The sequence below is a fragment of the Lepidochelys kempii genome, chromosome 2, assembly GCF_965140265.1.
Source record: "Lepidochelys kempii isolate rLepKem1 chromosome 2, rLepKem1.hap2, whole genome shotgun sequence".
Lineage (NCBI taxonomy): Eukaryota > Metazoa > Chordata > Testudines > Cheloniidae > Lepidochelys > Lepidochelys kempii.
This window is the reverse complement of record NC_133257.1, coordinates 71,098,809-71,126,127: the sequence shown is the minus strand read 5'-3', so window position 1 is coordinate 71,126,127 and position 27,319 is coordinate 71,098,809. Positions and strand designations below refer to the sequence as shown.

At 38.7% G+C, this 27,319-nt stretch overlaps 1 protein-coding gene across 1 annotated transcript in view; it reads right to left on the bottom strand.

Annotated features, from left to right (window-relative positions):
* Nucleotides 1–817: 817 nt before the first annotated feature.
* The window catches only part of ALKAL1 (ALK and LTK ligand 1), a 50,618-nt gene continuing 24,116 nt past the window's right edge, over nt 818–27,319 (bottom strand). The window contains exons 3-6 of the mRNA XM_073329414.1: nt 11,287–11,340; nt 5,837–5,917; nt 4,105–4,181; nt 818–892 (exon numbers count right to left, since the gene is read on the bottom strand). Of these exons, the coding sequence (XP_073185515.1) occupies nt 4,117–4,181; nt 5,837–5,917; nt 11,287–11,340 (200 nt within the window). The 3' untranslated portion in view covers nt 818–892; nt 4,105–4,116. The remainder of the gene's footprint in view (nt 893–4,104; nt 4,182–5,836; nt 5,918–11,286; nt 11,341–27,319) is intronic.

The following is a 27,319-nucleotide window of genomic DNA, read 5'->3' as shown; positions in this document are numbered from 1 at the left end:
ACTTAATCACCTGCAGACTGAACCCGTAGGCAAATGTAGCTCTTAGGAAGCAAACTTTGTGAAAGTCCTGTGCTGTGTAAAATCAAGGGTTAGATCTCTTAATCAAATTTTATTGCAAGTTCTCCAGCATTACATTAGTGTTCTGTTACAGCTAAAGTATTATGTTATCTCTGTAGTAAGTTCCAACTCCATCCAAGGTGTCAATAAAAACAACTTAGAAACAGGTTATTTTTATATTCTTTATTCCACCAAAACTGCATTGCAGTCTTCCAGTCTTTTATAGTATTTACATTATTTGCAACTCTTTCCATAAGTGCCAGTACAAATGTAACTGATGATCATCCAGAATAGCTGTACAAATGTTCCTGAAAGCAAGGTGCATTTCTGGGAATTATTTTCTTATGTGCAATAATATATAAAGTATATATTTAACAAAGCTTCATAATATACAATATCTTCCATTGAAAGTAGAACATCCCACTTACAGCTTATTCAGATTTCAGTTACATAGACTTTTGCATTTCAAGTTAGTGCAAATAATGAAAGTAGGAGCCTGAGCAAAATGGTGTAAATACAATGGAACAAGAAAATCAACAGCAAAAACTAACCAACTCACTGCATATGATAACATTTAATTAGTATATTATTATTCTTTATATACAATATATTTAAATAATTGGCTTATTTGAGCTATAGGAAACAAATTTACAAATTAAAATAAAATAATGTTTCCTTCACACAAATATGGAATGTCCAACATATGAAAATAAAATGCATCTAGTAACAAAACAATGCTGTAAATCAAAAAGATACAAGATGACTTTTCTATTATCTTGGGGAAGATTTCAAGGCACTTTCTCGGCAAATCAGAGTTCTCTTGTAATAGAAAGGACTGCAAGAAGAACAAACATATCTGGTTTCAGAGCTGTGCAACACTGATGTGGTCTGATTAATCCAAATCTGTTTACAAATTACAGTTTTGTGTGAACTAAAGAAACCTCTAGATTTGAAGAAACCTTTAGATTAACTCTGTGGTGCAGGTGGATTTTGCCCCCCTGCTGTGAGCACTAATGAGTTTTGCATCTGCAAATCCTAACTAATGGTGGTAAGAGGCTTAAAAGTTAGTGGTGCATGCTGAAAGTTTCCCATGCATACTGTACAAATGCATTGGCTGCCATTTATATCTTTATTATCGCCACTCCCAAGTACCATTGTGTACTACCTGTTCTGCAATAAACCACAGTAACTTTAATGAGACAAAACTATAAAGATTGTAATTGCAACCACGTAATCATTCTTCATATAAACTATGTTCCTAAATGCTTTACAGCGTTGTCATTTTTGTAACCAAGCTAGCAGGTCACCTAGCCAATCTACACATATTGTATCACATCAGTAGACTTCTCCGTGGTCCTGAAATGGAAACAGAGGAAACCTTTGTACATCCCTTCCTGGAAAGGTTGGTGTAATATACTTTTGGAAAGAGAGCTTGGGATTTCCAAAGGAAAACCTGAGCCATAATGTACAAATACCACTCCATCCTTTTCTCCCAGGGCATGGAAAGCAGGGGAAAGAACAAGCTTGTGCTCCCCTCTAACACAGTTGCTGTTTTGGTTAAACAAAATTATCAAGGTCACTTACATCCTAAAATGGGCCTATTTTTTATTTTGTGGGGGGGAGAAGGTACTTAAATATCTGCGGTGAGGTTAGTCCTGCTGTTGGTGCCATGAAGGAACCCAAAAGGGCTCTCTCAGATGTAACACAAGGAGCAGGTCCTTCATGGGAGACAGGAACAACAATAATTTTGGTTCTCTGTCAGCTGCTGCAGGGAGCACTACATTTGACCTTATTGAGCCAGCAGGAGGAGAAGAATCAATCACACCAATTAAATCCTCAACTAATGGGGTAAGGAGAAGCACCAGTCCTGCCCACTGCTGCCAAGACAAATGGCAAGGGAGCAAGCAAAGACACCCCCATTGCATGATGGGTAAGAGGTAGGGTAGAGGAAGGTGGGTCAAACATACCCCTTGCCCTTCACCCCCCCCCAAGAGAAAAGCCTCAGCTGCTGTAAGGTACTAGGGTTGGAAAAAGGGGCACAAAGAGCAGGCTCTGATCTCCCCTGCAGGAGGATAGAACATGGGAGAGGAGAGGGAGGCAAGGAAGACTTGGGACATGTTTATACTGTCTGACTGTATTACTTTTTCCCTCTAACCTTTACTTTGTTTTTTTTAAAGAAAGCCCAAATGCATGTTAAAGAGAACATGGTGAGTGGGAAGCTGCTCACATTGCCTGCCCTTCTAACCTCCAAATCAGCTCTTCATTTTCTATCCATTTGGCAAGTGAATTAGGACAGCTGGGTCCATAAATCAGGGGCCACTTCTGATCTCCTTACCCTGATTTTTAGGATAAAGCAGAAGGCAGTAAACTTTCTGGGGAATAGGCCTGCACTGAGGCTACAGCAAACATCTTTAGCTCTATCAGAAGACCATGTGAAGAGAAGAATGGGAACATAGAACTGTCTGTGGGAATCCTGCAGAGCGAGCTGGAGGGGTAAAAAAAGACATGGAGGAGGGAAGACGAGGCAGAAGAGAGGCAGGGAAAGCAGACCAGTGAGACATAGTGTAAGAAGGAGACAAGGAGCAGGAAAAAAAATAGAATTGAGTAGGGGGGAAGATAAATATTGTAGAAACACACAGGAAGAAAATAAAAAACAGAGATAAACAGAAGAGAGATGTTAGGAAAGACACCTGCTTCTAGTCAGTGAGGAGACAATGGGCTAGAATCAGTGGTGTGCTGTGGCAGTGGAACAAAGCATGTTGAGATAGTGATGACTCGGGTTTAAACAAGGAAAATAAAAAATACCGGGATAAAAGAAAGAGTTGTCTCATTTCTTCTGGCACTAGAATATTGATATATTTTTCTAAGCTCTCCCCCCCCAACCAACCCTCCCCCACCCCCGGATCTTCCCATTTTCACTTGGGAATCAAATCAGCAAAGGCAGCTGCTTTTTATCCTGCTCTTCTTTCCTTATTCCCTTTCAATTTGAACTGAGATCTTGATACCAAAAAAAAAGACACAGCTTCTTAAATCTTAAGGCTATCACTATATTTTAAAAGGAAAATGTTTTTGAAATCATGCTACCTTGTGGTAACTTCTTTGCAAGCATTGTTTGGGTGTAGTAAGAAGTGAACACCAGCAGAAGATATTTAAATAAACAAATATCCCAGCTTTTGATATTTATAAGCTATGATGACTCTAGAGTGCTTTTAACATCAGCATGAAAAGTTTGAACATTCTAAACAGCCTTCTGAGAGTCTATGTGGTTGAGTGACGTTCTTTCAAAGGTGTGCATTGTTTTCTTCCTATTTATGATACTGTGCCCCATATTTAACCACAGGCAATGGATTGGTATCCAGAAAGCGTGCTGCCCAAGAGTTAATAAAGCCTCAGGCTGTATTATGTTTTCTATGCTCCCCCAAAACCTCCGCTTTGATGAATGCAAACCCTCCTTCATGCTTGTTCCCGGGGCAGACTTTGGAGTTACAGATGCACCTGAATCTGGTGCAAAGGCACAGGACGTTTTGCACTGTGCCTTTAAGGGATTCTAGCCCACCTGGGATCTTCACAGATATCAGGGGAATTGTGGGTTGGGAACCAGACTTCCTGTTTTTTTCCATGGAGGAGCAAACCCTGCTACATGGAAGAAAGAATCTGGAGGAAATACTGTGAGGGAGCTTCACAGATTCCCTGCCCTCCCACACCTTTCCAGGTTCCTTCTCAGATATTTCCATGGAAGTGGGTCATCTCACCCATAATTATTTAGTGCCAGAAACATCACATGGAGCCATGAGCTAATATAAGAATACTACATTGGAGCATGCATAACAGATGCAGGACAGGTCTATACATTAATGTGCTATCTCCATGATACACCAGTAGGTGCAAAATTCAAACTGTGGCACAATAGAGCACATTAATACCAAAGCAGCAGGTTATAAACACTAACATATTTCTGTTTGTTTTCTAGATAACAGGTGAAAGGTATCAAGCAAATCATTAGGCCATAAAGTAAACAAGGATCAGATGAAGAAAAAGGATACTTACACAGCAAACTTTCTAAGGTTGTGTACACAAAGGACTCATTGCCAACCTTGTTAGTAATCTTGCGCACCTTTTGTAATCTATAAAATAAAATAATTCACAACAACAATAAATAATTGGAATTGCCATGTATTCTGGGTGAGCAACATTAATGTTCAGAGTGGGAACCAGGTTTATATGAACTGCACAATAAAAACATTTCTGTTTGAAATACATGAAATAATTTGTGCTGGTTGCAAAATGATACCAGTTACTTATTACAATTTTGCTCTTCATCACACACCTATGGTACACCATTGTATTAAAAGAAGGTAAATTTTGTCTTTTGCTCCTTACAAAATCTATATAATATGAAGGAATCACATGGCTCTGTGAATTTAATAAATATACATAACGTGCAAGGCCATATATACAATCCTGTTCTGGCAGGGTTTTGGTGTCTTATGAGATAGAAGATAGTGAGGTCACAAACCAATTAAAGGGATATTATTCAATCCCTATACACTACAGGAAAGAGAAAGTAATTTTACTACAATGAACAATATTATTTATTCTTTACAGGATCAGGCCTTGATTTCTATATTCCCAATTCTACACAGCACAGGGATTGGAGAACTAGGGCCTAGTATTATTCAGTCAAGTTCGGACTTGGCTATTCTGGGTTGTATGAAGGCCAGATTCTGTGAGGTACTAATGTTCAATGGGACTTGAGCTCTCAACACCTCACAAGAACTGTTCTCTACTTTTCAGAATAATGACATATGTCTGGAAGTGTGAGGTTTTGCATGACTAATAGATTTAAATGTTGTAGACAAACAGTGCTGTTGATTGCCAGTCAGTTTCTCTTTTCCTTTCAGTTTCACTAGAACAATTTCTTTGTTAAGAGTTCCATTTTCCCCCCTTTTAATACATTATTTAGAAAAAAAAATTCTTAAACAAAGCTCTGGTACAGATTTAGCACCTGGCCTTGAAGTCCTTATTCAGGTAAACCTCCCATTGAGTTGAAATGGGAATTTTAGCTCAGTAAGGACTGTAGGACTGGGGCTGTAATCTGTCAATAGTAAAAGCAATGATTCTCTTCTTGCTGGCATTATTTTTATTTGCAAAAAACAATTGAAAATTGGGAGTTCATTGGTTTTCATTCTTTGAGGTGTGTATGTAATTACAGAAAATTCTTCTAAAAATTGGCATTTTCTTGCTACAATGTATCCATTTTCCAGAGGCCTGGTTCTCTTCTCACTTACATTAGTCTTATTTAGGAGCATCTCCATTGAAGTTAATGGAATTACACTAGTGTAAAACCAATGAAAGTGAGAGACAAATCAGACCCAGTGTATTTTCCATGGTATGGCGTGAGGACCGCTATAAGCAAAGGTTATGATCAGGCCTAGCATGGCACACATTTAGGCCTGGTTGTATCAGCATAGCTACATTGGTCAGGGGGTGGAAAAAAACACGTCCCAACTAATGTAGCTATGCCAACATAGCCCCCAGTGTAGACACCACTATGTTAACAGAAGAGGCCTTCCATCCATTCAGCTAACGTCCTTTGAGGAGGTGGTATTCCTGCACCAACAGAACACATGTTTTTGTTGGTGTCAGCTGCATCTACACTACAGAGATATGCTGGCATAGTCTACATAGTAAAGGCATACCCTTGGGAGGCAAAACAAGCATGTTTATAGACGGAAAAACACTGCTGTTAGAGCTAAAAATCATTTCATCTGTTACTTACATGCTGGTGTTGAACAGTCCCTTGTGTTGTGATAGAGCCGATGGAAATGCTTACTGCACTCAGCTGAGAATGAGACTGGCCCTGTTGGATCGCAAATAGCAGTTAGTGACAAAAGGAAATGTTTGAGTATTTCAAAGCCTGTTTGATAGCTAGTACATGTGTATATAAATCCCCCTGCTCCAACATTCTTCTGGATGAAACACAATCTTCAGAAACAGATCTGTGTTTGCCTAAGACATCACAGGTTGAAAAAAGCAAGTCTGAGCCATCTCACAACTGCTAATGTTTTACAGCCTTAATACAATTATGCTTAATCTGTTAATACAATTTAAACAATTACATTGTAATCTGATTATGATGCCACAAGATAACAGAAAGGTGTTATGTAAATTGGTGTGGAGGTAGTGAGAAATTTTAAATTCCAAAGTCAAAATATTTTTATCATTAAATTTTCCCTTATTTCCTTTTTTTCTATTTAACACATTATCTCACCGTAATGAGGTCCTATCATGCATTCTTTCACTGATATGATCATGGTCTATGTGTCAGGAATACAGTCCTTTGAAAGTGAAACAGCTCTTTGACTTGAAGTCCCAGAAATAAGTCCAAAGCCAGGAGTAAATTTTCCAATAAAGTAAAAAACAAAATTGTGTAGCTACCACAGTGCCCACTTAGCTCAATATACAGTAGTCTAATGTGGAAGGAATAAATATGATGTAGTTCATTGTTTGGCTGCTATAATTTTTATCTCTAAAGAAGCAACATTTTAAACAAAGTTCCCAAGTCCAGCAAAGCTAAAGTAATTAGACTACAACTTCAGTTTGCTTTAGATGCTGCATGGAGACTTTTTGATTCTATGTAAGGATTTGTTTTATTAAACTGTTTTAATAAGATAGCAACTTGCAGGATTGGCCCCATAGTGCCTCTTGCAAAGTATTATGCATCCTCAACCACTCACTGTGTTTCAGAGTTAGGCTCAAAGGAAAGTAACTGGTTTGCCTCTGCTATTTTGGATCCATGACATCTTCCTAGCTGTGCTTCCTAGTCTGGGCATACAGTCAGTGTCTTCTGTTTGCATGGCACAAATATGCTGAAACTGAGGAGGACTTCAGAACTTGGCTCAAGAGTTAAAGAAAGTGAAACAAAATAGCCCAAAAGTAGCTAATAAACCAGGAAGTCAGATGAAGGTGGTAGGAATACCTGGAAAAATAGTTATTTTTCCCTCACACATGTGAGATGAAACAGAAGTAAAATCTTTAAAATTGATTGTTATATTAGAGAACATCTGGGGTTTTAAATTAAACCCTTATTTTGTTTAATGTGTTTATTGTCCAAGAATCTTATATACAGTACTTATTCAACATTTAAATTGATCATAATCTCTTGGCATATTTGATGTGTAGAATATTTTTCTTAATTTGGAAGCATATGGACTATGGAAAAATGTTGATTATTTTTCCGCATCCCGACCCCTTCATAAATGTAGGATGCCCTAAAACTAACAATGAATGTCTGTAAAATGGCTTGTGTTGTTTACAGTGATGCAAACAGGATTATAATTTGGAATAATAGGATGAAATTAAGACATTGAAAATGTAGACTAAATTTCAAGAAAAATTTACTGATGGTGAGATCTACTAAAGTTATGGAATAGTCTTTCAAGGGAAGTGGCCCCATTACTTGAGACCTTTAAAATGTATATTGGGAACATTACAAAATATACCATAGGGAATAATCCTGGGCTACGTGAATAGACTACGTGATCTACGGGATAATCCAGCTTTCCCTATTCATGCAAGGAATTCTTACTGAGGTAAACAGTCTGACTAATTTCATTGGGATTACTCATACAGAAATGGACTTATATGATTAAGGGCTTCAGGATCAGGCCTTATTTAGGTCTTTATCCATCGCTAACTTCTGTATTCTGGTCATATGTTCTACAGTATTCATGGATATTTTTCACTATCATTTTTGACCAATGTACTCTGTTTTAGGTACAATTTCTATTCCATCTAAGTTCTTATACTGTACCCACTTCAGTATTTGAGCAGTTAATGTTAAACAATATGACTAACATCAGTCTAGTGACATTTTCTTTTTTCGCTCCCCAAAAGAGAACTCTTATGAGTGTTTTTAGTTGTTGTTTTTAAAATAAATAAAATGGGTGTATTACGCACTGCTACACTGGAAAGCAAGGTCAAAGACTTTTGCTGCTGGTGGTTTTATGTGTGTTTGTTTTTGTTTTTTTAAGGTGTACTGGACAGGGGTAAGGTTTGCAGTCACTCTTAGTTCCTTCAACTAAAACTTCTAAAACTGGGGATCAGGCACTAGAAAACCCTTCTCTCCTCTCACACATGCTTTATTCAAAGTAGACAATCCTACCATTCCTGAGAAGAGTCAAAAGTGAAGGAGCTTCCACAGGGTGAGACAATACTTTATGTAACCTGAGCCCCATCATTTACAGCCTTAAAAATATGGACCAAGACCTTCTATTTGACCCATTGTTCTATAGGAAACTAGTAAAGTACAGGATCATGTGCTGGTTCCATTCTGTATTTCTGAGATGTGCTACTACATTCCACACCATTTGTAATTTTATCAGGACTCACGTTTTCAAGCCCAGGTACACTGTCTTGCAATAAACCAGTTAGGAAGTAACAATGGCGTATATGATCAAGGCCATGTCTTTATTGGTTTCTAAAGCCTCAGGTGATAGAGTAGATTCTGTGCAGATGCAACTGTGCAAAAATCCACAGTCATCAAGAACTCTAGAATGACCCTTAAACTGTGCTTAGCTTGAAGATTTGTGGACATTTGACCCTGAGTGAAGGAGACAGCACTGAGGTAGCAAGCTCTGTGAAGCATTGCCTTTTGCCTCTAAATATCGCTTTGAAATATCCAGGAAAAATATGTTCAAACCAATTTTTATTTTTAAAGAAATCTCTCAGTGATGTAGGAAAAAGTCAGAGATGAATTTACAGAGGCATATGAAAGAGTTAGAAGGAGAGGCTGAATGGTTAGGGAAGATTCTGCTGAATTTTGCCTTTAGTCCATTGGTAGAAGAACTTCAGAATCTGAAGACATTTTAGTAGATGGAAATGGATTTCCACTGAAAAAGGGAGGACTTTGGCATAGAGGAACAGGATAAGATAAAAAAAATATCATGTTATTAAACCAACTCCGAAGGTGATTAAGGAGGCTTGAAATGACTGAAAGCTTAGAGGGGTTAAAGAGAAGGGAAAGAGGGGGAGAGAACGAGAAGGAGCTTTCTGCTTTTCAGTGTTATTGTTTTATTTAGAAATAAAAAATCACTTGATTTGTGTTTTGAGTATATGCATTTTAAGTAATTCAGGCCACCCTTCCTTTTTTAATTTTTTTTCCTATCTTGGAAAACAGTACCTACGATACACCAAGGCAACTCACTTCTCAACATCAGTAGTATCCAGAACACTTGAAAAACCCAAGAGACATTGAAAGTTAAAGCTTCTGGAAGCAGGCCCTGTCCAGGAGGAGTAAAATTGTAATCTCACTCCACTAAATCTTTCAGCAAAGAGGTAGATACGGGTTCTTAGTTTAAGAACAACTAAGGAAGAATTAGTAAAAGGAAATTTGGTTATCAGTTGAATGTACATTCTTCTATTCAGCCAAAAAAAGCTTAGAACAGCTGGATTCCTTTACACCACAATTGTGGCACTTGGGAACTACAGGACTTTTAATCTCATTGTATTTCTCTTTGTCTCTTTCTCCTAATCTTCCCTCTCCTTCCTCCCATATTTTCAGTCCACCCTGCTGCCCCTCTATCTCCTTCGACCCTTGCAGAGAATCCTCTATATCACCTAGTTGAGTTACTTTCCACTTTGGCTGGAGCTACGTCTCATCCCTCTGCTACCTGGGGTCATATCTCCTGCTCCTCCTTACCCACCAGGACTTCCTCATCTCCCTGTCTCCTCTCCAGTCTCCTCTTTGCCACTCTTCCCTGCCCTAAGCTGCGTCTCGTTCTCCTCCCCACAGGCCTGGGGCTTCTCTCCAGCTTCCTTTTTCATTTGGTTGCTGCTATTTCCCCTCCAACCTCCTGTTCCTCTCTCCTGTTCCAGTTCTCTTGTTCCCAAGTCCTCTATGCCCCATAATATTCAGGAGCACTCTTCTACAGGTCTCTCACCATTACCACTCATCTGATATTCTCCTACCCCTTAATTCCTGAACATGGTGGGGGGGAGAGACTGGAGAGGAGTTTGGGAGGTTTTCAAGCTTTGAAATTGAAACCAGTGTTTGTTTTTTTAACCATTTTATACATATATATTTTAAACAATGAATGATTCTTATGATTTTTATTTGATTTAATCTTTTTCATTTCCTAAGTGTCTACTTATTTTTGCTCTTTAAAATAAACTTTGATATTTACACATCAATCATGGTCCTGTGTGTGACTGAACATAAGAACAGAGAGAGAGGCACTTCACTTTTAGGCTGATGAGTGACAGAGAATTGCCTATAAATAAGCTTGGCAGAATCCTTTTTTTATTTTTATTTTTTATAATTTTGACAGAAAATATTGATGTTTATTTTTAAGCGTTTTTTTAGATTTGGATTGATTTAAATGTTCAGTTACATAAAATTATGGGGTAGCCACAATTATTTAATGACAGTAGACACTGAAATTCAAAACGTTTAAGCTTTACAATCTGTTAAAACACAAATTGTCAACATCACATGTCAAAATGTACACACTTAAATCAACAAATTATACCTGCTTTTACTACTCATTTGCTAGTCCTTTTCTAATAAGCCTAATTCAAAAGTCTAAATCACTGCATTTTGACTCTAATAAGTTCTCAGGTAGCATTTTCCCTACTTTGCCTATTTGCAATTCAGTTATCATCGGTGGAAATATTTTGTCATCAGTTTGAGTGTATCGTGACATTGATGTTTACTAACATTTAATCAATAAAAAATTAATCTTTCTGAGCCTACCTATAAATAATAAACATAGCCTAGAAACAGCCATAATACTAATGAAGTTGAAAATAAGAACAGTAAGATAGCTCTGACATAACTTTATGGTCAAGGACAGAATAGGGTAAAATTAGAGATGAACTCAAGGTGACTTTTCAAAGAATCATCAAGGGAAAGCAGATGTGATTTACATTCATGTATACCTCATTTTCCTCATATCAAATTGCAAATGGCAATCTGATATATATATATATATTGCAGTATATGGATATATTCAGTTCATCAATAGCACTGGCAAGATGTTAATTTAAATCCAGTGAGATTATGGGGACTGAACTCCCTTAGTCTCTTTTGAAAATTCCAGCCTTAATTTAATTTCACAAATGTTAAATTCAGAACCAGACATTAAGAATGATATTAGCTATGTAGCTAGTTTTTCATGTCTGTTTAGAATATAATCATGTACACGAATTAAAGCAAAGAGTTGTCCTTACCTGTAAAGTGTTTTATGAACTTATCTTTTAAATTGGAATCTCTTGGAAATATTTCTGAAGAAAAAAAAAATATACACATGATACTTTTATTACAATAAACTAAGAATAAGGTGCACACAAATATGCTATACACACACAATAACCTCCCATATTGGTAAACATTCTCGGTTTCATAGATATGATATAGTTTATTAAATTAGCTTCAATATTTTTTCCAAATAATTCATAGGTCGATCAATTAATGCCAGAAGGGACCATTAAAATCTTCTAGTATGACCTCCTGCATCAAACAGGCCATAGAATTTCACCCAGTAATTCCTGTATTAATTAAATCCATATCTTTTAGTAGACCTACACCATATTTTTTAGAAAGACCACAATCCGATGAAGTGAGCTGTAGCTCACGAAAGCTTATGCTCAGATAAATTTGTTAGTCTCCAGGGTGCCACAAGTACTCCTTTTCTTTTTGCGAATACAGATTAACACAGCTGCTACTCTGAAACCAATCTAAACACAGGAATGCTGTGCTAGACTGTAAGTACTCAGGTACCACAGTGACTGGGGCCATATAAAAAACTAGATAGCCGAATACAGTATCTTGTTCTACAGATACCTAGAACTTCTGGCTTCGGAGGAAGGGGGAAACACTCAGTAATACACCTAAAACATGATTAAATTCCCATTAAAGTAAACGGAGCTTTTCCCCTGATGTCAGTAGGAGTTAGATCTTGCCCCTTCTCCAACATCTATTCCTTATAACTCTGCATCATTCAATTTACACTTAATTATAATTGTATCAGATAGTAAATACTTGGATCATAAAATACATGCTAATAAGTAGACAAATTAGGAGTTAACATTATGGACTTGTCACTAAACATGTATAGGCACTATAAGCTGTTTCCTTCTTGTTTATATAGTGTTAAAGTCTCTGTATTCTTCTGCTGCTCTCTACCCAGTTCCCAGAGACAAACAATAGGAAATAGCTCTACCTGAATTTTTTTAATATTATTAGCAATGAATCCAGCTCTGGTCTGAATTACCTCCCATTCAACTAAAGATAGAAAGCAAGTTCCCTTTCATAGATTGGAAGACAGCAGCAATCTGTCAAAATAAATTGTTAGTGACTCTGGGCAGGGATTTTGGTTTGGGGTTTCTTTTGGCTGGGGGAGGGGGCAGAGATGGGGAGAGACTGTATTTTTTAGGTTGTAATTTTCAAAGGAATTTATGTCCCCTAATCCTACTGAATTTCGATGAGACTTGGGCATCTAACTCCCATAGGCACCCTGGAAAATCCCAGCCTGATCTGACATGGATTTCATTCGTTGGCCAATTCATTTCTTCCCCAGCACACTGAAGTTATTTTCATGAAATTTCAGGGGATTTAAAATTACTCTCAGTGAAATGTGAAAAAGGCCTTTACTTTCATTTCACTAGAATATTCCCAGAAAGTGAACACACACACACACACACACACACCCAAGCCATAAACAGAGCTGAAATAAATTTGTATTAAAAATGTGAATAGTCACAGATTTTTTGGGTAGCATTTTCCCACCTGCACCTGCTAACATGAGCAGCTCTACCTGAAACTAACTGGTAGCACTAGAGGAGCAACAGTAACTTGCACTCTGAAGCAGTTCTCAATTTAAAGGAAACATGACCAGACTATGAGGCTAACCATGAGAGCCAGCATGATGGTACTATTGTTAAGAGAGTTAATTCTCATCTTTTTAGTTGCGTCTTCTCAGTTTTAAAAGCAGGCATGTTTTCAAAATTACCGACACTAAAGATCAACAAATTCTACCAAGATTTAAAGGACTACAAAAAAAAAGCCATATTCCCAAAGCACTTTAAATTAAGTGAAACCAATGGCAGCCATTGCTGGATAGACTGTATACGATGGACCCAACAACAGAAGCCAGAAGCAGAATCTTGACACAGAGTAAGCTTCCAAAAGTTGGTGTAAAATTCCCAAGATAAGAGCCCTGTGCTACTTTAGCCAGGCTTGCGACCAGCTCTTTTTAACAGTTTTAGTAACATTTCACATGGTACGCATCACCTATTAAAGGATGCTCATGTAGCAAGGTAAATTGCTCAGGTGCATAATCATTTCATGAAGTGAAAACAGCATGTGTAGTAGAAATGAGCTATATTTGCAAAGTTTTGCTTAAATTATCTTCCTATGGAGCTGCACTGGGCATAAATACAGCAGAATAGTATCTTATGTGTGGAAGATGCAAAGGAAATTTTTACATGGGTAAGCAGCATATATATTTTACTCTTTGAACATGAAGAGAATGTGGCATAGGGAGGTCAAATACAATCATAGTACTATTTAAAGACCACAAATATATGGGTATAGGATACTAAGCCATGTATGTACTCATATAGAACATACATGATGCAACATATTGTGCATAGATTTATAATCTTGCATTTCCCCTTTATATTGATAGGCAAAGTTACAAATTAATTATAATGACATGTATTATATAAGCAAGAGTTCCATCCCTAGTATAATCCCAATTAATAATCATAAGAAATCTTCTTTACTCAGGGATTTCTTCCTTGGTTCCAGTGGGATCTCTCATCTTGGATGTCTAGTCTCCTTTGGATAATTAAGCACAACGGGGGCAAATCCTGCCCCTCCACAGGTGGTGATAGTCATGAAAATTACTAAGGCTGGAATAGTGGTGCTAGAACTGTTCTACAATTGCTCTGATGCCTGGGGCAGGAATGATGGTTTTATGGTTAAAGTATCAGAGGGGGATTGAGAGCTAGGCTTTTCCTTGGCTCTAACCCACAGATTTTGTGCATTACTTTGCTTCTGTCTCCCTTCTCATTCTTTGTCTTGTCTAGATATACTCAGAAAGAAAAGGAGTACTTGTGGCACCTTAGAGACTAACCAATTTATTTGAGCATAAGCTTTCATGAGCTACAGCTCACTAGATATACAGTGAGCCCACGAGGTCATGAACTGTTTTCTACTCCGTTTGAACTGTACTTAGCATAATGGTGCCCTGGGCCTTGGCTGGGCCTCTCTGTGCTACTTTACTCCATTATTCTCTTCCTACAACAAAACAAGTGACTCCATGTTCACTTTCTGCATTCCAAGGTCTGGGTTATATGTAAGCGGGAGAATGGTCCTGCTATTGTGGGGAACTTTCCTGGCTTCTGCACTACCCTGTGAAGTGGGCTAGAGAAAGGATCTGAGTCCTCGCTCCCACTTCCTTTACCCAGAGGCCTCTCTGCCCTTGAGGACTCCCCTTCCACAATCCTGTCTGGCACAGTCCTCGTAACCCCGACAAGGCTGGGTCCAGGCTTCCAGAGGGGCTCAACCCCCAACCCTGCTGTGGTCACCTAGGACAGGGGCTAGGGTGTCCCCACTCTCTGCACTGGGCACTTCCCTGACCCACTGACCATTTCATACAATTTAAAGCAAACACAAGTTGTTTAATTAACAATTAATTTTAAAAAAGAACAAGGAAAAATGGGAAAGGTTAAAGGAAAACACATCACCCCGCTCTGTGGCACGGAACATCACAAACAGTGTCTCTGGAATGTCAGGGCAGTTCACAGTCTGTTCCTTGTAGGTCCCAGGCCTTCTTCTCAGGCCCTGGCTGTGCTGCAGGGATGCTGTGGGTTGGAAACTTGCTCTGGTGGTGGCCACACACCTCCGGGCTTTGGGTGGTGGGACCCTTCTTCCCAGCATCAGCCCCCCGTCGGGTTAAGATTGCCCTCCAAGTCGGGCCTGCAAGGACCCTTGGCTGGGGAGGGGGTCTTTCTGCGCTGGGCCCTTTGCCCAAGGTCTCCCCTTGGCTGGCCCCAGTTGCTCACCACACCTGGCTCCGTGGCTGCAGCTCTGTTCCCAGCACAGGATCTGCTCTCCCTGGGCTGCTTCTGTGACTCTGCTCCCAACTCTGACCTGCTTCCTGGGCTGCTTTTCTGGCCGCTCTGGATCCGACACGGCTCTGCTCCCCAGGTCAGCTTGGGCCCCTGCTTTCTCCTTAGCTCGGCCCCACTCTGTCTGACCCAGGCAATTCCACCTGACACGGAGGATAGGACCCCTTTGGCTTCCTGACTCCCCAATTAGCCTGCCTGCCCTGTCAATCAGGCTGATCTGCAGCATTGGCCTCCACACTTTTGGTACTGGGAGCTAACCAACAAAGACACCCCCACTGAATGTTAGTAAGGGGACAACCCCTTACATATAGAACATTACATTGTGCAAGTCTCTAGTTATCATTACTGTACAGCATTTACTTTTGCAAATATTGTGTAAGTGGTTTTAAATAAATTATTTTTCAAGCAGAAAGCAAGGGGTATTTCATTCTGGTTATATGACCAAACATTTTCATGCAAAGCTGTTTTGTTTCATCCTATTTCTCAGGAGAAATGCCTGAAAAGGTGGGTTTTATTTTGTGGTTCTACTGAAGCTAAATTAATTCCATTACTAAGGAAGAGTTTGGAACCGATCCTGCACTATGTTTTAGTAGTATTTTTTCTATTAGTCTAGTTTAGAGGTACTTAGACTTTGTGTAACTGAGAGAGGCAATGACAACTTGTCAGGAGCCCAACGGATACACCTACCTTGCCTATAGGAACATACTTTTCATGGATTTTACACAAATTCCCAGAATCATCACTTCTATCTTTGAATCCCTCCATTGAAATATTTAGCATTGTCTCTGCTTATTCCTCTGTGAATGGTAATCTTAGAAAAATATACATTTAAGAATATCTGCCTTAAAAAAGAACCAAATGTTTATAAGTCAGCTCTGGACTTATTTCCACATATTTGGACTTCAAATTCTTTTACAACTATGGTATTTTAAGCTCTATGTAAGCTCTTTTTTTGTGTATTTTCCTGGCACCAGTATTGCAGCTAGAGAATGAGAATCTGGCTCTTCCGCTATAAACCTTGATGCTCAGTCATCCCAAATCACATTTTGGCATGTATGCCATAAATCCAAGCAACATTTTCTCCAAAAAATTATTTCAATTCAAGATACTGTTTATTATGTTGTATTTGTTGTTGTTATTGTTTAACTAAAAAGGGGGAGGGGGTAAAAAAAAAGATTTTGCAAAGCTCTTGTCCTTAGTGTGGACTGGGCTTGTTTGTTGGTTTAGGAATAAAACTTTAAAATGGCCAAGAATATATTTTGATTTGAAACATACTGGAACACACTCAGTAGGAAAATTTAGTAGCATTCTTTGTCACAACAGAAATTCCCCATTCATTTCTATGGGGCTTTTCTTCAGCAAAACCATCCCATAATGTCTAAGGAGCCCATAGATAGCCGATTAAGACAATATTACAATGCCAAGATGAAACAAAGTTATTGTGAGATTGTCTAGATCTTGCTACACCCAGTTTAAACAAATTTATATAAATAGAAAGTGTTACAATGCTAAAAGCAAAAACAAAATATTGCCAATGCAAGTTAATTAGTCAAATCATTCACTGTGACAACTGAGAAGAATATTTCCTCGCCCATTATTTTGGAAATCCTGCAGACTGGTGGTGACCAAAGGGAAATGCATAGTCCAGTCCTTGCTGGACTCTATTCAGCCCTATGTGCCAAAATCCAGTTTCAACATCATATTTGGCCTGGCAAGTTCTGGCAGAATATCATACACTGTGGGAACTGTCACCTTTTCAGTTCCTGACACAATGGCTATGGAGGTATGGAGCACCTCAGTTTGCCTCACAAATTAATGCACAGCTTATTCGGGCAGTATTGCAACTCTAAGATACACCTCTTCGCACATTCTTGCATTCCTTGCAGACTGTTGCTAGGATTGTATTTTGAGTTTGTTACTGAGAAATTATATTTACATACTAGGTGCCTTGTGCTTTCATTGTACAATATCACAGTGTTCACTTTCCTTAATGATAGCTTCTGGGTCTAGTGCACTATGGGGAATCATGTTGCCCAGTGTCCCACTTTGCAAATGGGCTGAAATCATCTTCCTGGAGCAAGTGTACATGAAGGTATAGAGCTCCCTGAAATATGATGGCTGCTAAATGAGAAAATATTCATCTCAACTGTCTAGTTCAATACTTGTAAATCAATCCATCTATGTTGGCTCCCAGATCTATTTCAGTCTTTGTTCTATTTTTGAGCTTCTCTCTTTCTTTCTCCAGATACAATCTAATTGGTGCAACTAATAAATGCATAGTTAACTCGGTAGATTTCCTGCCCTCCCCCTCGCCCCCAATAAAAAAAACCCACCTCGTATATATATGGTGTGTATACTATATACACACCATATATATCATTATATCAATATATATCATTGCTTCCATCAGCCTAAGTGAAATATCTCTTTTTGTTTAAGAGGAGGCACTGTATATATCTTGTGTTAAGAAACATGCTCAACTCTCATTGACTGAAGGGTTATTTTGAGGGTTTGGTATGTGTATTATGTTTTATGGGGGATTAATGGGAAATGATTTGACACTCAGTAGGGATGTTACACCCAGAGAAGATCTCCCTCCCATGAATAGTACAAATCTGTTTGAAATTCAGAATTGACAATGCACTGCATTGTAGTGTAATGAAGATTTAAGGACGTTAACTAATGTTTTATCACTTTCTAAGGGTGGTCTATTACCGGTGACACCACAAGTGAAAATGGATTGGCTGGTTTCATCTTAGTACAGGACTCAAAATAAATCAATAATAAAACAAGCCAAAAAACACTGTCTGCTCAATAGAATATCATGAATTTATATACCACTGCCGTCTACAGAATGGAATATGCCAGACATGCTCAGGCATATCATTCCTCTCTGCTATTTGAGCTAACTGAGCTGTTACTGTAATTCACCATGTAATGGCCACTCCTATAGCTCTCCAAATAAAAGTCTGTTTTGGGGAATGAAAGCTGTGAGTCAAGTGTAGTAACTAATTCACAATGAAGCATTTGACTAATTTATTTTCCTTTTCTACTTACGCAATATCTTTGAACACAGCACCAGCCTAGTGGTTTTATTTGCTGTACAACAAATCTGTATTCAGTATTTTTACTCTAGTTGTAGAGAATATTCAAATGTAAACTGTGATAGTTGGTTGCGATTTGTCAGCCAAGCCACATGGCACTGTTGTTGTTCCCTTATTAGATGAGTGCATTTATGATCTGCCTATTCATTTGTCCAAATTTTAAATTTTGCTTCTGTATATACTCAAGCTAGTGAATTTGCAATTCACTTTTTGTGATTTTTCTTCTGAGTAAAAATTTTCTGATGTTCACAGAAAGTGAGCCTCAAAGGGGGTATGAACATGGCCAAGAAAACGCTATTAAATGTTGAAGGTAGAACATTTTATACACTATTCTCCCAGCTTTAGTTAGGAACACTATTGTGGTATTACATGAACACACACACACGCACATACAAACGCCAATAGATAGTCCCAGAATGTCTTTATTCAGTAACAAGTCATTAAAAAGCCAAAGACTAGAAGAGTAGGGGCATGATGCGAGTCATGATTGGAGTGTAACAGTGTCTGCAATTTAGCCTGACAATGCTTTCCTGCACTATGGCTGATTCATGCCAGTAATATCAGTCACTTGCTGACATGAGCTCTACATTTATATATAAATACCATCCTGGTATATTTTTAGAGGCAGTGCAAGAGGGCACAAAGGGAGTACCAGTTTCTTCAATCTTCATCCTTCACCTCCATCACACACACCCCTGCAGCACAGGGTTCCAGCCATTTGCACCAATGCCAGGCTCTGCAAAGGCCCCAAAAACAGCGGAGGGAAGAAGTGGAGGTATTGTCACCGTTTCTCCTTTTTTCTCCTTTCCATCTGAATACTAGGTGGTAAAATGAGGGTTCTGCAAGGTTCTGGATGTGGAGGAAAGGAGAGGATAGTTCAGATGAGGCATTGTCTGATCTGCTGAGAACTTCGCTCTACTGCCTGAAAATTTCCCACTGAATGTTATTGCTATTCAGAGCAGCATTCACTCTTAATTAGCAAGAGCCCCACAAGGAGCAAAGCCACTTGTGGTCAAGCGATGCTGTCTAGAGAGGATCAAGATGGGGTAAAGCACAGAGGGCCTGTCTCTCTGCAGGGATATCTCCAGTTTCCTCTTGGATATGAGAACATATCCTGGTTCCCATTGTACAGCCCCAAATTCTTCCCCTACAGGGTTTGATGCCTTAGAATCTTCACACAGGAAGCTATTTCTGAGTTTATGGAATGAATTTCCTCCTCCCACGATCTTCATGCAGAAGGGACACTATAGCCATTATTCTTAAAACAGTTACTTGCTTTGTTTATCCTTTTTTTCAGTTACCTAACTATGGATAGTTTCTGAATTAAACACTGTTATTTGTTGCTAACGTGCAATAAAAAAAATAGTTGACTAGAGCTGCACAAGAATCACATGAGATTAAACTTGAAATGCCCAAATAACAACACTTCCTCCCAATGTACCATAGCCCATGTTTGTTTCATAAATAGCACCCTGCTAAATCATCTGTCTTTTATGATGTCCTTTGTGGATATGTTTTACAACTCTAAATGACTGATAGTTATTAACATACCAGCCATTGGCTCCAGGCACATAGAATTCTTCCCTCTCTAACGTTAAATAAGTCTGTTGAAGAAGACGCTCTTCAGTCTCCCACAAGAGGAGAGAAGCACAAGTGCTGCTTTTACAGGATGTATATGCAACAATTTGCGTGAGAAATTACACTTACCATGGTGCCCCATATTCTACTGTGACAGTTGTTCCTGCATACCAGAGTTCCATGTCCTAGAGTTTTGATTTGTGGAGTTTCCTTTTTGTTCTTCTGGTGGAGGGGAGTGTGGGAAAGTTGGGTTTCCCCTCCTGTCCAAGAGGCAGGGACTTCAGTCCCTTTAACTTGCTTCCATTAGGCGGCCCCTTAACGCTGCACTGCTATTCTCGAATCAGTTCCTTTTAAGAGCATACTTAAGGTCTGCTGCCTACCAATGCTCTCCCTATTTCTGTGCCTTCCCAAGCCCAGATTTCCGATGTTTGGCTCCCCTCTCTCATGCAAGCAGGGGACACACAAAGTCTGTTCACATTTGCAGAGAAATTAGTCCCGCAACAGTGGCTTTCGCAGTCAGGAAAACTAGAAGAGAACAGACAAGGAAAATGCAAACTGACTTTACCTGCATTTCTCTTTTCCATTTTCTATTACTGCTACCTGTGTGGATTTATAACCCAGCTTTCTGACTTGGTGTCCATGCAGCAAAGTTGTAATCCTGTCTTTGTGACATTATAACAGCTAGTGCTGTCCAATTTTCAGCACGTATAACTTCACTGAGGAATCAGCAAACAAAAATAACATAGGATGTTTGTATGATAAACTTTTCTTTAAACAAAAATGTTATTGGTTATTAGCAACACTCATATGCCAAATTACCAAAAAAGCTAAAACTAAACAAATGAATATAATATCAAAATAAATGTGAAAGTATTTCTCCCAGATTAAAGTGCTTTTTAAATACGCATAACGTACAAATAAGTACACTAGTATGGCTATCTCATACGGCATTTCACTCACTGTTCAGCTAAAAAAAAAAGACGTATACTAAAGAGGTTAACATTACAAGTGTAGAGGTTTAATTGTAGGACAATGTATTATATTGAGTGGGTACACTTAGTCGCAAAATAATATGCCAGATTCATCCCTGAGGTAAATCTGCTGAAATCAATGGAATTGCACCAGAGATTAATTTGACCCATTATGTCACTCTAGCAGCAAAAATGATGAGACCAGCACATGTGCACAGCACTAAAGTGAATCTGATCTAAAAAGTTACTTAAACATGCCTGTGCGTACTTTTTTGACTGAATATTATTTTGTGTTTCAGTTACTCATTTCAAATCAGAATGGTAGAATTCTACACTCACTTTTCACCAGTGTAAATGATTACATAACGTGAAAGGCAAGGCTGAATAAGGTCTGGAGTAGCACTTCAATAATCTCTACATGAATACTTCAGAAATGGTGAGACAAACAAAATGCCCCTCCCTCTCTCTCAGCAAGAAGAAATTTTGGTTGAACCAGAGGTGGGATGGCCAACTCCTGGGAAGGGAATGGGAGAGCAAATAAATTGCTTAAATTGCACCTGGGGATGTACTTGGGGGGAGAGGATTCTCTGCCTTTGATTAGTTCGTCAGGGGGTGTTGAGGGAAGCTTATTGGCTCTCATGTATCCCCTCCCTCCATTAAACCCCTGCTATGTGTCTGGTGGACATCTTGCCACTGTTGCTGGCCTGATCTCCCTCCCTATAGTTGAAGTATACTGGAGCTGTGTTTCCAGGATTCTGCAGATCTGACCAATCACTTCTTTTGACGGTGGATCAGGAAGGAATTTTTATTTGTTGGGCCAAACTGGCAAGCGTCTGCAGGGTTTTTTCCCTTCCTTACAGCACTATGGAGCCCACTTTAGGTAAAAAGGAATAAGGGTGGGATTCAAATGTTAGGAAGTAATAAAGGAATGTTTAGTTTGTCAAAACTTGCAGCTGGCGTCCAGTGTGCATAAAGGCTAAAAGGACCAGTTCTCTGAAGTAAATGGACAGTAGGATATGGCTGGTGGACTTCTTGCCATAAAGAGAAAGGGGAGACCTGAAGTCTTTACAGACCAAGGTCCCCCTTGGTATCCATCATTCCTCAGCCTTCTCTGATCTTGGCTCTATGGCCTTGAAAAGTTTGTAGGTGAGCCCCTGATTGCCTTCCACTTTCACTAGCCTGATCTGGCTCAAGTGCTCAACCAGAAAACTCTCACCTTTCCTTTCTTCGGGGGCATCCCCATGCTCAAGCTCTCAGCCCAGCTCTGCTCTGCTCTTTCTTTGAGCTCTCTTTACCCTGCGGACGCTGGGATCTCCCTTCCTAGCCTCTGGGTTTTAAACTCTCCCTCTAAACTTTCTCAGGATTCTAGCCTCCCCTCTCAGCTTTCTGAACTCTCATTAATAATTCCCAAGAGCAACCCCACCCTCTTCATTACACCAAAGTAGGGTGTACCTGGACTAGAACAGAAGCACTGCACCCAATTTCATTTAAGGGCCAGCTCTCCTATTATACTGACGAACGGTACAAAGGAAAATAAAAGCTGTCTGAAGACAGCACCTATTAATTTCTCTAACAATTTGGGCATTTGCCTCCACTGTTTTCCAAACACCTCTAAAAATTTGCCACTGTATTAAGGCATTTCTATATATCAGCTCATTTACATTATGAACAATTACATATAATATCTATATTCATTTACCTTCCAGTCAGAATTTATACCAATACATGTTAATCCATAAATTGACTGTAGATCTTCTCGAATACTTTCCTACTGTCATCTGTCAGCTTGTATTTCACTCTGCGTCCATAATGCCTTGTGTAGGCTTTTAGCTATGCAGCAGAAATATATTTTCAGCTGCACATGTGAAAGCTTCACCCACTGTCTCTCAATCCTTAATGCAAGGAGCAAGACTATCAAACAAATCTAGAGTAAATTTAATTCTAGTTATGCTTAAATTATCTTTTCCAGTTTCCAGTCACTGCTCTCTTTCTCCTGATCGTTTGTTTACTGCAGCAGAAACTCCATGATTAAATATGTTTTTATTTAATATAAGATTTTAAAATGTCAAAGGAAACATGTAACATCAGTGGCTAATTTTATAAAAGGAAATTTGCTTTAAATGCTTTAGTTTTCAAGAGAAAATAACCATTTCTGATGAATATGTTAAGGGGGAAAAAAACAAACATTTTCACTGAAATGTAATCAAAGAAAAACAGATCAAGAGAATTACTCAAGTTATCTATAAAACACTAAACTCTTTCATTCAGGACACAAGTGTCATTTTTATTCCATCAGAGTTTTAAGATAGAATGTGTTGAGAAAAGGAAAATGTTGCTACTATCACAATACATACCTTCTAAATATTATTATCTATTATCATAAAACTGGAAACTGAAATTGATGTTCCTATTATGATACTTAGAATCATTCATGTCATTATTAGAAATCTTGTATCATCAAAGTATAAAAAGGCTATGTATAAAATCACAACCAAACAATGATGGACAAAAAAATACACCATTTTAGATAAATGACTTACGTCTAAAGTAGTAAACTGAAAAGCATCAGTAGCTGTTGTGTGGGGTGCCTGGTAGGTATATTTCCTAAAGGTGTAATATTCACAGGTGATACAGCTGTGGCTGCTGAAAGACAGTACTGTAGTAGCAGATTTAGGGATTGATCCTGCTCCCTTTGACTTCAGTGGAAGCAAGAAAAGGTCCCTAATCTGTGTGTAATTCAAATGATCTACTTAGCAAAACAATTAAATCAGCGCTCTAACAGCTGAAATTTATTTTAAGTTCGTTGAGCCAGATTATCTTCTTCAATCCAGCCTTTTTTTCTCTGCTCTGGTGGCACAAAGGACATAATACCAATAGATTTTCCCAGTTGGAGATTCCCCCAGAATGAGTGAGTTTCCAGTTTGTATAGTCATCTTCTATGTTATATTCCCTCCCTCTGGCCCCTTCAGTCCTTGGTATAGAAAGGGGCATGACTAGCGCACTACTGTACTCTAGCTATTCTCATCTTGTGTACTGGTCTCTTGAGGCATTAGAGTAGCCTTGGGACTGTTTTAAACTAAAATGAGGCCAGAGTATGATCAGGGAACTGCAACTGGCTCTTTTGGTGCAAGCAGCTCTGCCCAGCAAGATATGAGGTGCAACTGAGAATCTAAAAATTATATCTGTATATCCCCAAGCCCAACAAATAAGAAGGTATCCAATAAGTGTGCAACCAAAGGAATCGACGCTTCTACTTTTTAGTACCCATTCTAAGAAGGAGCTGAATTTTTCAGAGGATGCTCAAGATACGAACCACCATGTTGAAAGACTATGTCATGACACTTGTAATCCCAAATAAACAACCTCCCAAGAGATAACTCATTTAGGCGCATTGAGAGGAGCCTGAAGGTAGATTTTATACTTGCCAATCAAGATCCAAATCCCTCAAATTTGAAGAAAATCCACAATTCAATAGCACTGGCATATCACAGGATATTCAAATGGATCCAAATGATTACTTGCTAACCATTCCCTGGGTCAGGTCTTATGGGTAACAACTGTTCTCCAGATCAGAAAGATCTACAAAGAGAGTGGTTTAAAGGAAACAAAAGGGGCCAACAATCTGCTCCATTGCTGCCTTTTTTTCATTATTATTATCTGAGCTTTGACAAATGACATGTAGACTTGGGTATCTCTGCTGTGAAATGCTAGTGCAGAGCATGGAATGAAATTTGGAAATCTTCAGAGAAACTCACTTATTATGCTTCTGAAAGCATGTGAACTGTGCTAAGCACCAGTCACTTTAAAAAGATAATCAGTCTTTTTTGTTTTCTTAATAATTCAAGAGCTATCCACTTCAGACACAACTGAAAGAAACCAGGCCCCAATCAGATATCTGAGGGGGGATGACACCAAGAACACTAGTCAGACAAACAGAATGGTGGAGCAAGGCGGGCACAGTGAGTTTCACCTAGCTTTTAATGACCTTCTGAAGGCCATTAAATAACCTTGTGGGTCCCTTACTTGGCCATCACCTTTACCTAGCCACTTGTGACTGCCTATTTGGACCCATACTTGGGCAGACTCCCATCCTCCTTTGTGATCCCCATGTGCATCATTACAGAGGAGGGATCAAGGCCCACCTCAGGCTGATTTAATTTTTGTATTTATTTATGTATATACCAACCATTTCTATTCTCTGGGACATGCATTTCTTCTCCATGTAGTGGCCCAGCAAATGAAGCCCATAACTACATGGGCCATGATCCCTCACTTGCCAAGGGATTTTGATTCCTTTGCCAGTGAATGAGTTAACTTAGCAGATAAATAAAAATCATTAAAGAATAATGTTCAAAATACAATGGTCTCTTCTAAGCCAATGCTTTCTAATCTTTCATTAATACTTGACTTAGAGAGTCTGAAATGCCAGCTTCTTCTTCAGCCTCAACCACAGTGAAATTATCAGGATATATTTACAAGGCTGATTGTCTTTGAGCACAAAAAAACAGCCATAGCAATGCTTATTAATGATTCTTCTATGGTCTCTCTCAAAAAGCATAGTTGTGTGAGTTAACCCTAGCCTGTAGAAACTTTGAGGTTTCACTTAACAAAAGACCATTAAAAAACATAACTTCTCCTTCTTTTCCATTGTAAGCTTCTGCTTCAATCCATCAGTTTGGCAGGAGAGTGAAATAAACCAAACTTACTACATATATGCATAAATACACACACACACAATTTTTCCCCACTTCATGCTAGACTGGTCTTCCCAGCAAACTGTTTAAAAATATTCCAATGGAAGTAAATGTAGATATATGCAGTTTTTCAGGTTTTATATTAAACAAAATGAAGAAAAAATATTTTAGCGACCATAGTTTTTATCATGAGTCTGCTTATACCAAACAATGAATTCGAATTTAAGCATCATTTGGATGCCAGTCTAAAGCTCCCCAATAAACTATTCCTCTTTCTCCTGTGTCAGAGTTGTAGATATGTGCTTAAAAAGCCCTCTTATCAAGTTTTCTTATATGCCTGTTTTTTACATTTAAAAAGGCATTAAGACCATTATATATACCACACACAAATTAAGTTGAGTGAGAGCATTATGTTATATTAATCTATTAGATACTGTATTAATCTGAGTACAATCTGAGAGCATTAGTGAGAGATTTCAGTAAAAAGAGAGGATAGGATACTACCCTAGCTGTTTGTGAGACAAAGTAGCAGGCACACCTGACTGTGGAACAAAAAATATTTATTACATTTTGAACAAACCCTGATTTACTATAAACATTAACTGCTTATAAAGCTTTAAAAGGACAAGTTATTTAAAGTAATGAGACATATTAGGCTCCAGTTTACTTGCAGTGTAGGTGGTAATGTTTCAGTGTACTTGACATTTCCTATGCTTATTTTAGAAATGTTTCTATTTCTTCTTTGAATTAGAACAGTAATGGTGCAGATAGAGTAATTAGTAATCTGGACTGAATATCTAAATAAAGGACATACCAGTCTACAAGGAATCCTTACACTTAAAGCTTAGGGCCAGATTCTCATTTACACCTTTAGACTGCTCTGTTAGCCTAAAACTGCTTCAAAGTGAACACAAATTACATTTGCACCCATATTGAGGACACTTTACACTGCCAGAGTGGTATAAAAAGGCCTTTCTATAAATAAGAATTAGACTCAAAGTATTTGCTTATCCAGTGTGTTAAGTCTTTAATGTATTTATGAGATGTTCATACACTATGGTACACTATGGTAATGGGGACCTATCTAGGAAAGATAAACCAAAGGGAAAAATGTGAAAACCTCACATTGAAATGGGCCAAAGTTTGGGAGGAAAAGAGTGTTAGCCTTAAACAGAGCCCATCTAATCCCCTACAAATAATCTCCATATACTATGTCCCTGTTGTTTCCATATTTGTTCTTTTATGTAATGCCTATCACCACTGTAATTTAACGTGTGTGTGTGTATACATACATATGTACGTACACAGCTGGGGAGAAAGGGCGCTGGGCCAGCAATTGTATCATTACCCACAAAACCCAGGAGGATTTTTCTAGGCAAGATAATGCTGACCTTGATAGTATTATCTTATTCTCAGTACTGTTTGTGACACCACTCTCTGCCCCTACAGGGGATGAAGAGCTGTTTTAGGCAGAAGTGAGGAGCCAGGGGGAACAAGGTTAGAGTGCAGTTAGTGGGCAGCAGAGTCCCTGGGTCTCAATGTAGATGTGCCAGCCTTTTGCAGATTCTTCTGTGATCCATGAGCTTTCCCTGCAGATCTCAGGACATCCTCATGTTAGTACGGCTATCTATAAAGCTCACCTCTCCATGGTGTGATGTGAAAGTAACTGCAAGATTTAATTTGCAGAGTATCCCAATTCTGCTGTGGGTTTTCCAATATTTGGCCCTGAATACTCAGATCTATTGTTTACTACAAAAAGCTTGACAAGGCTAATCATGGT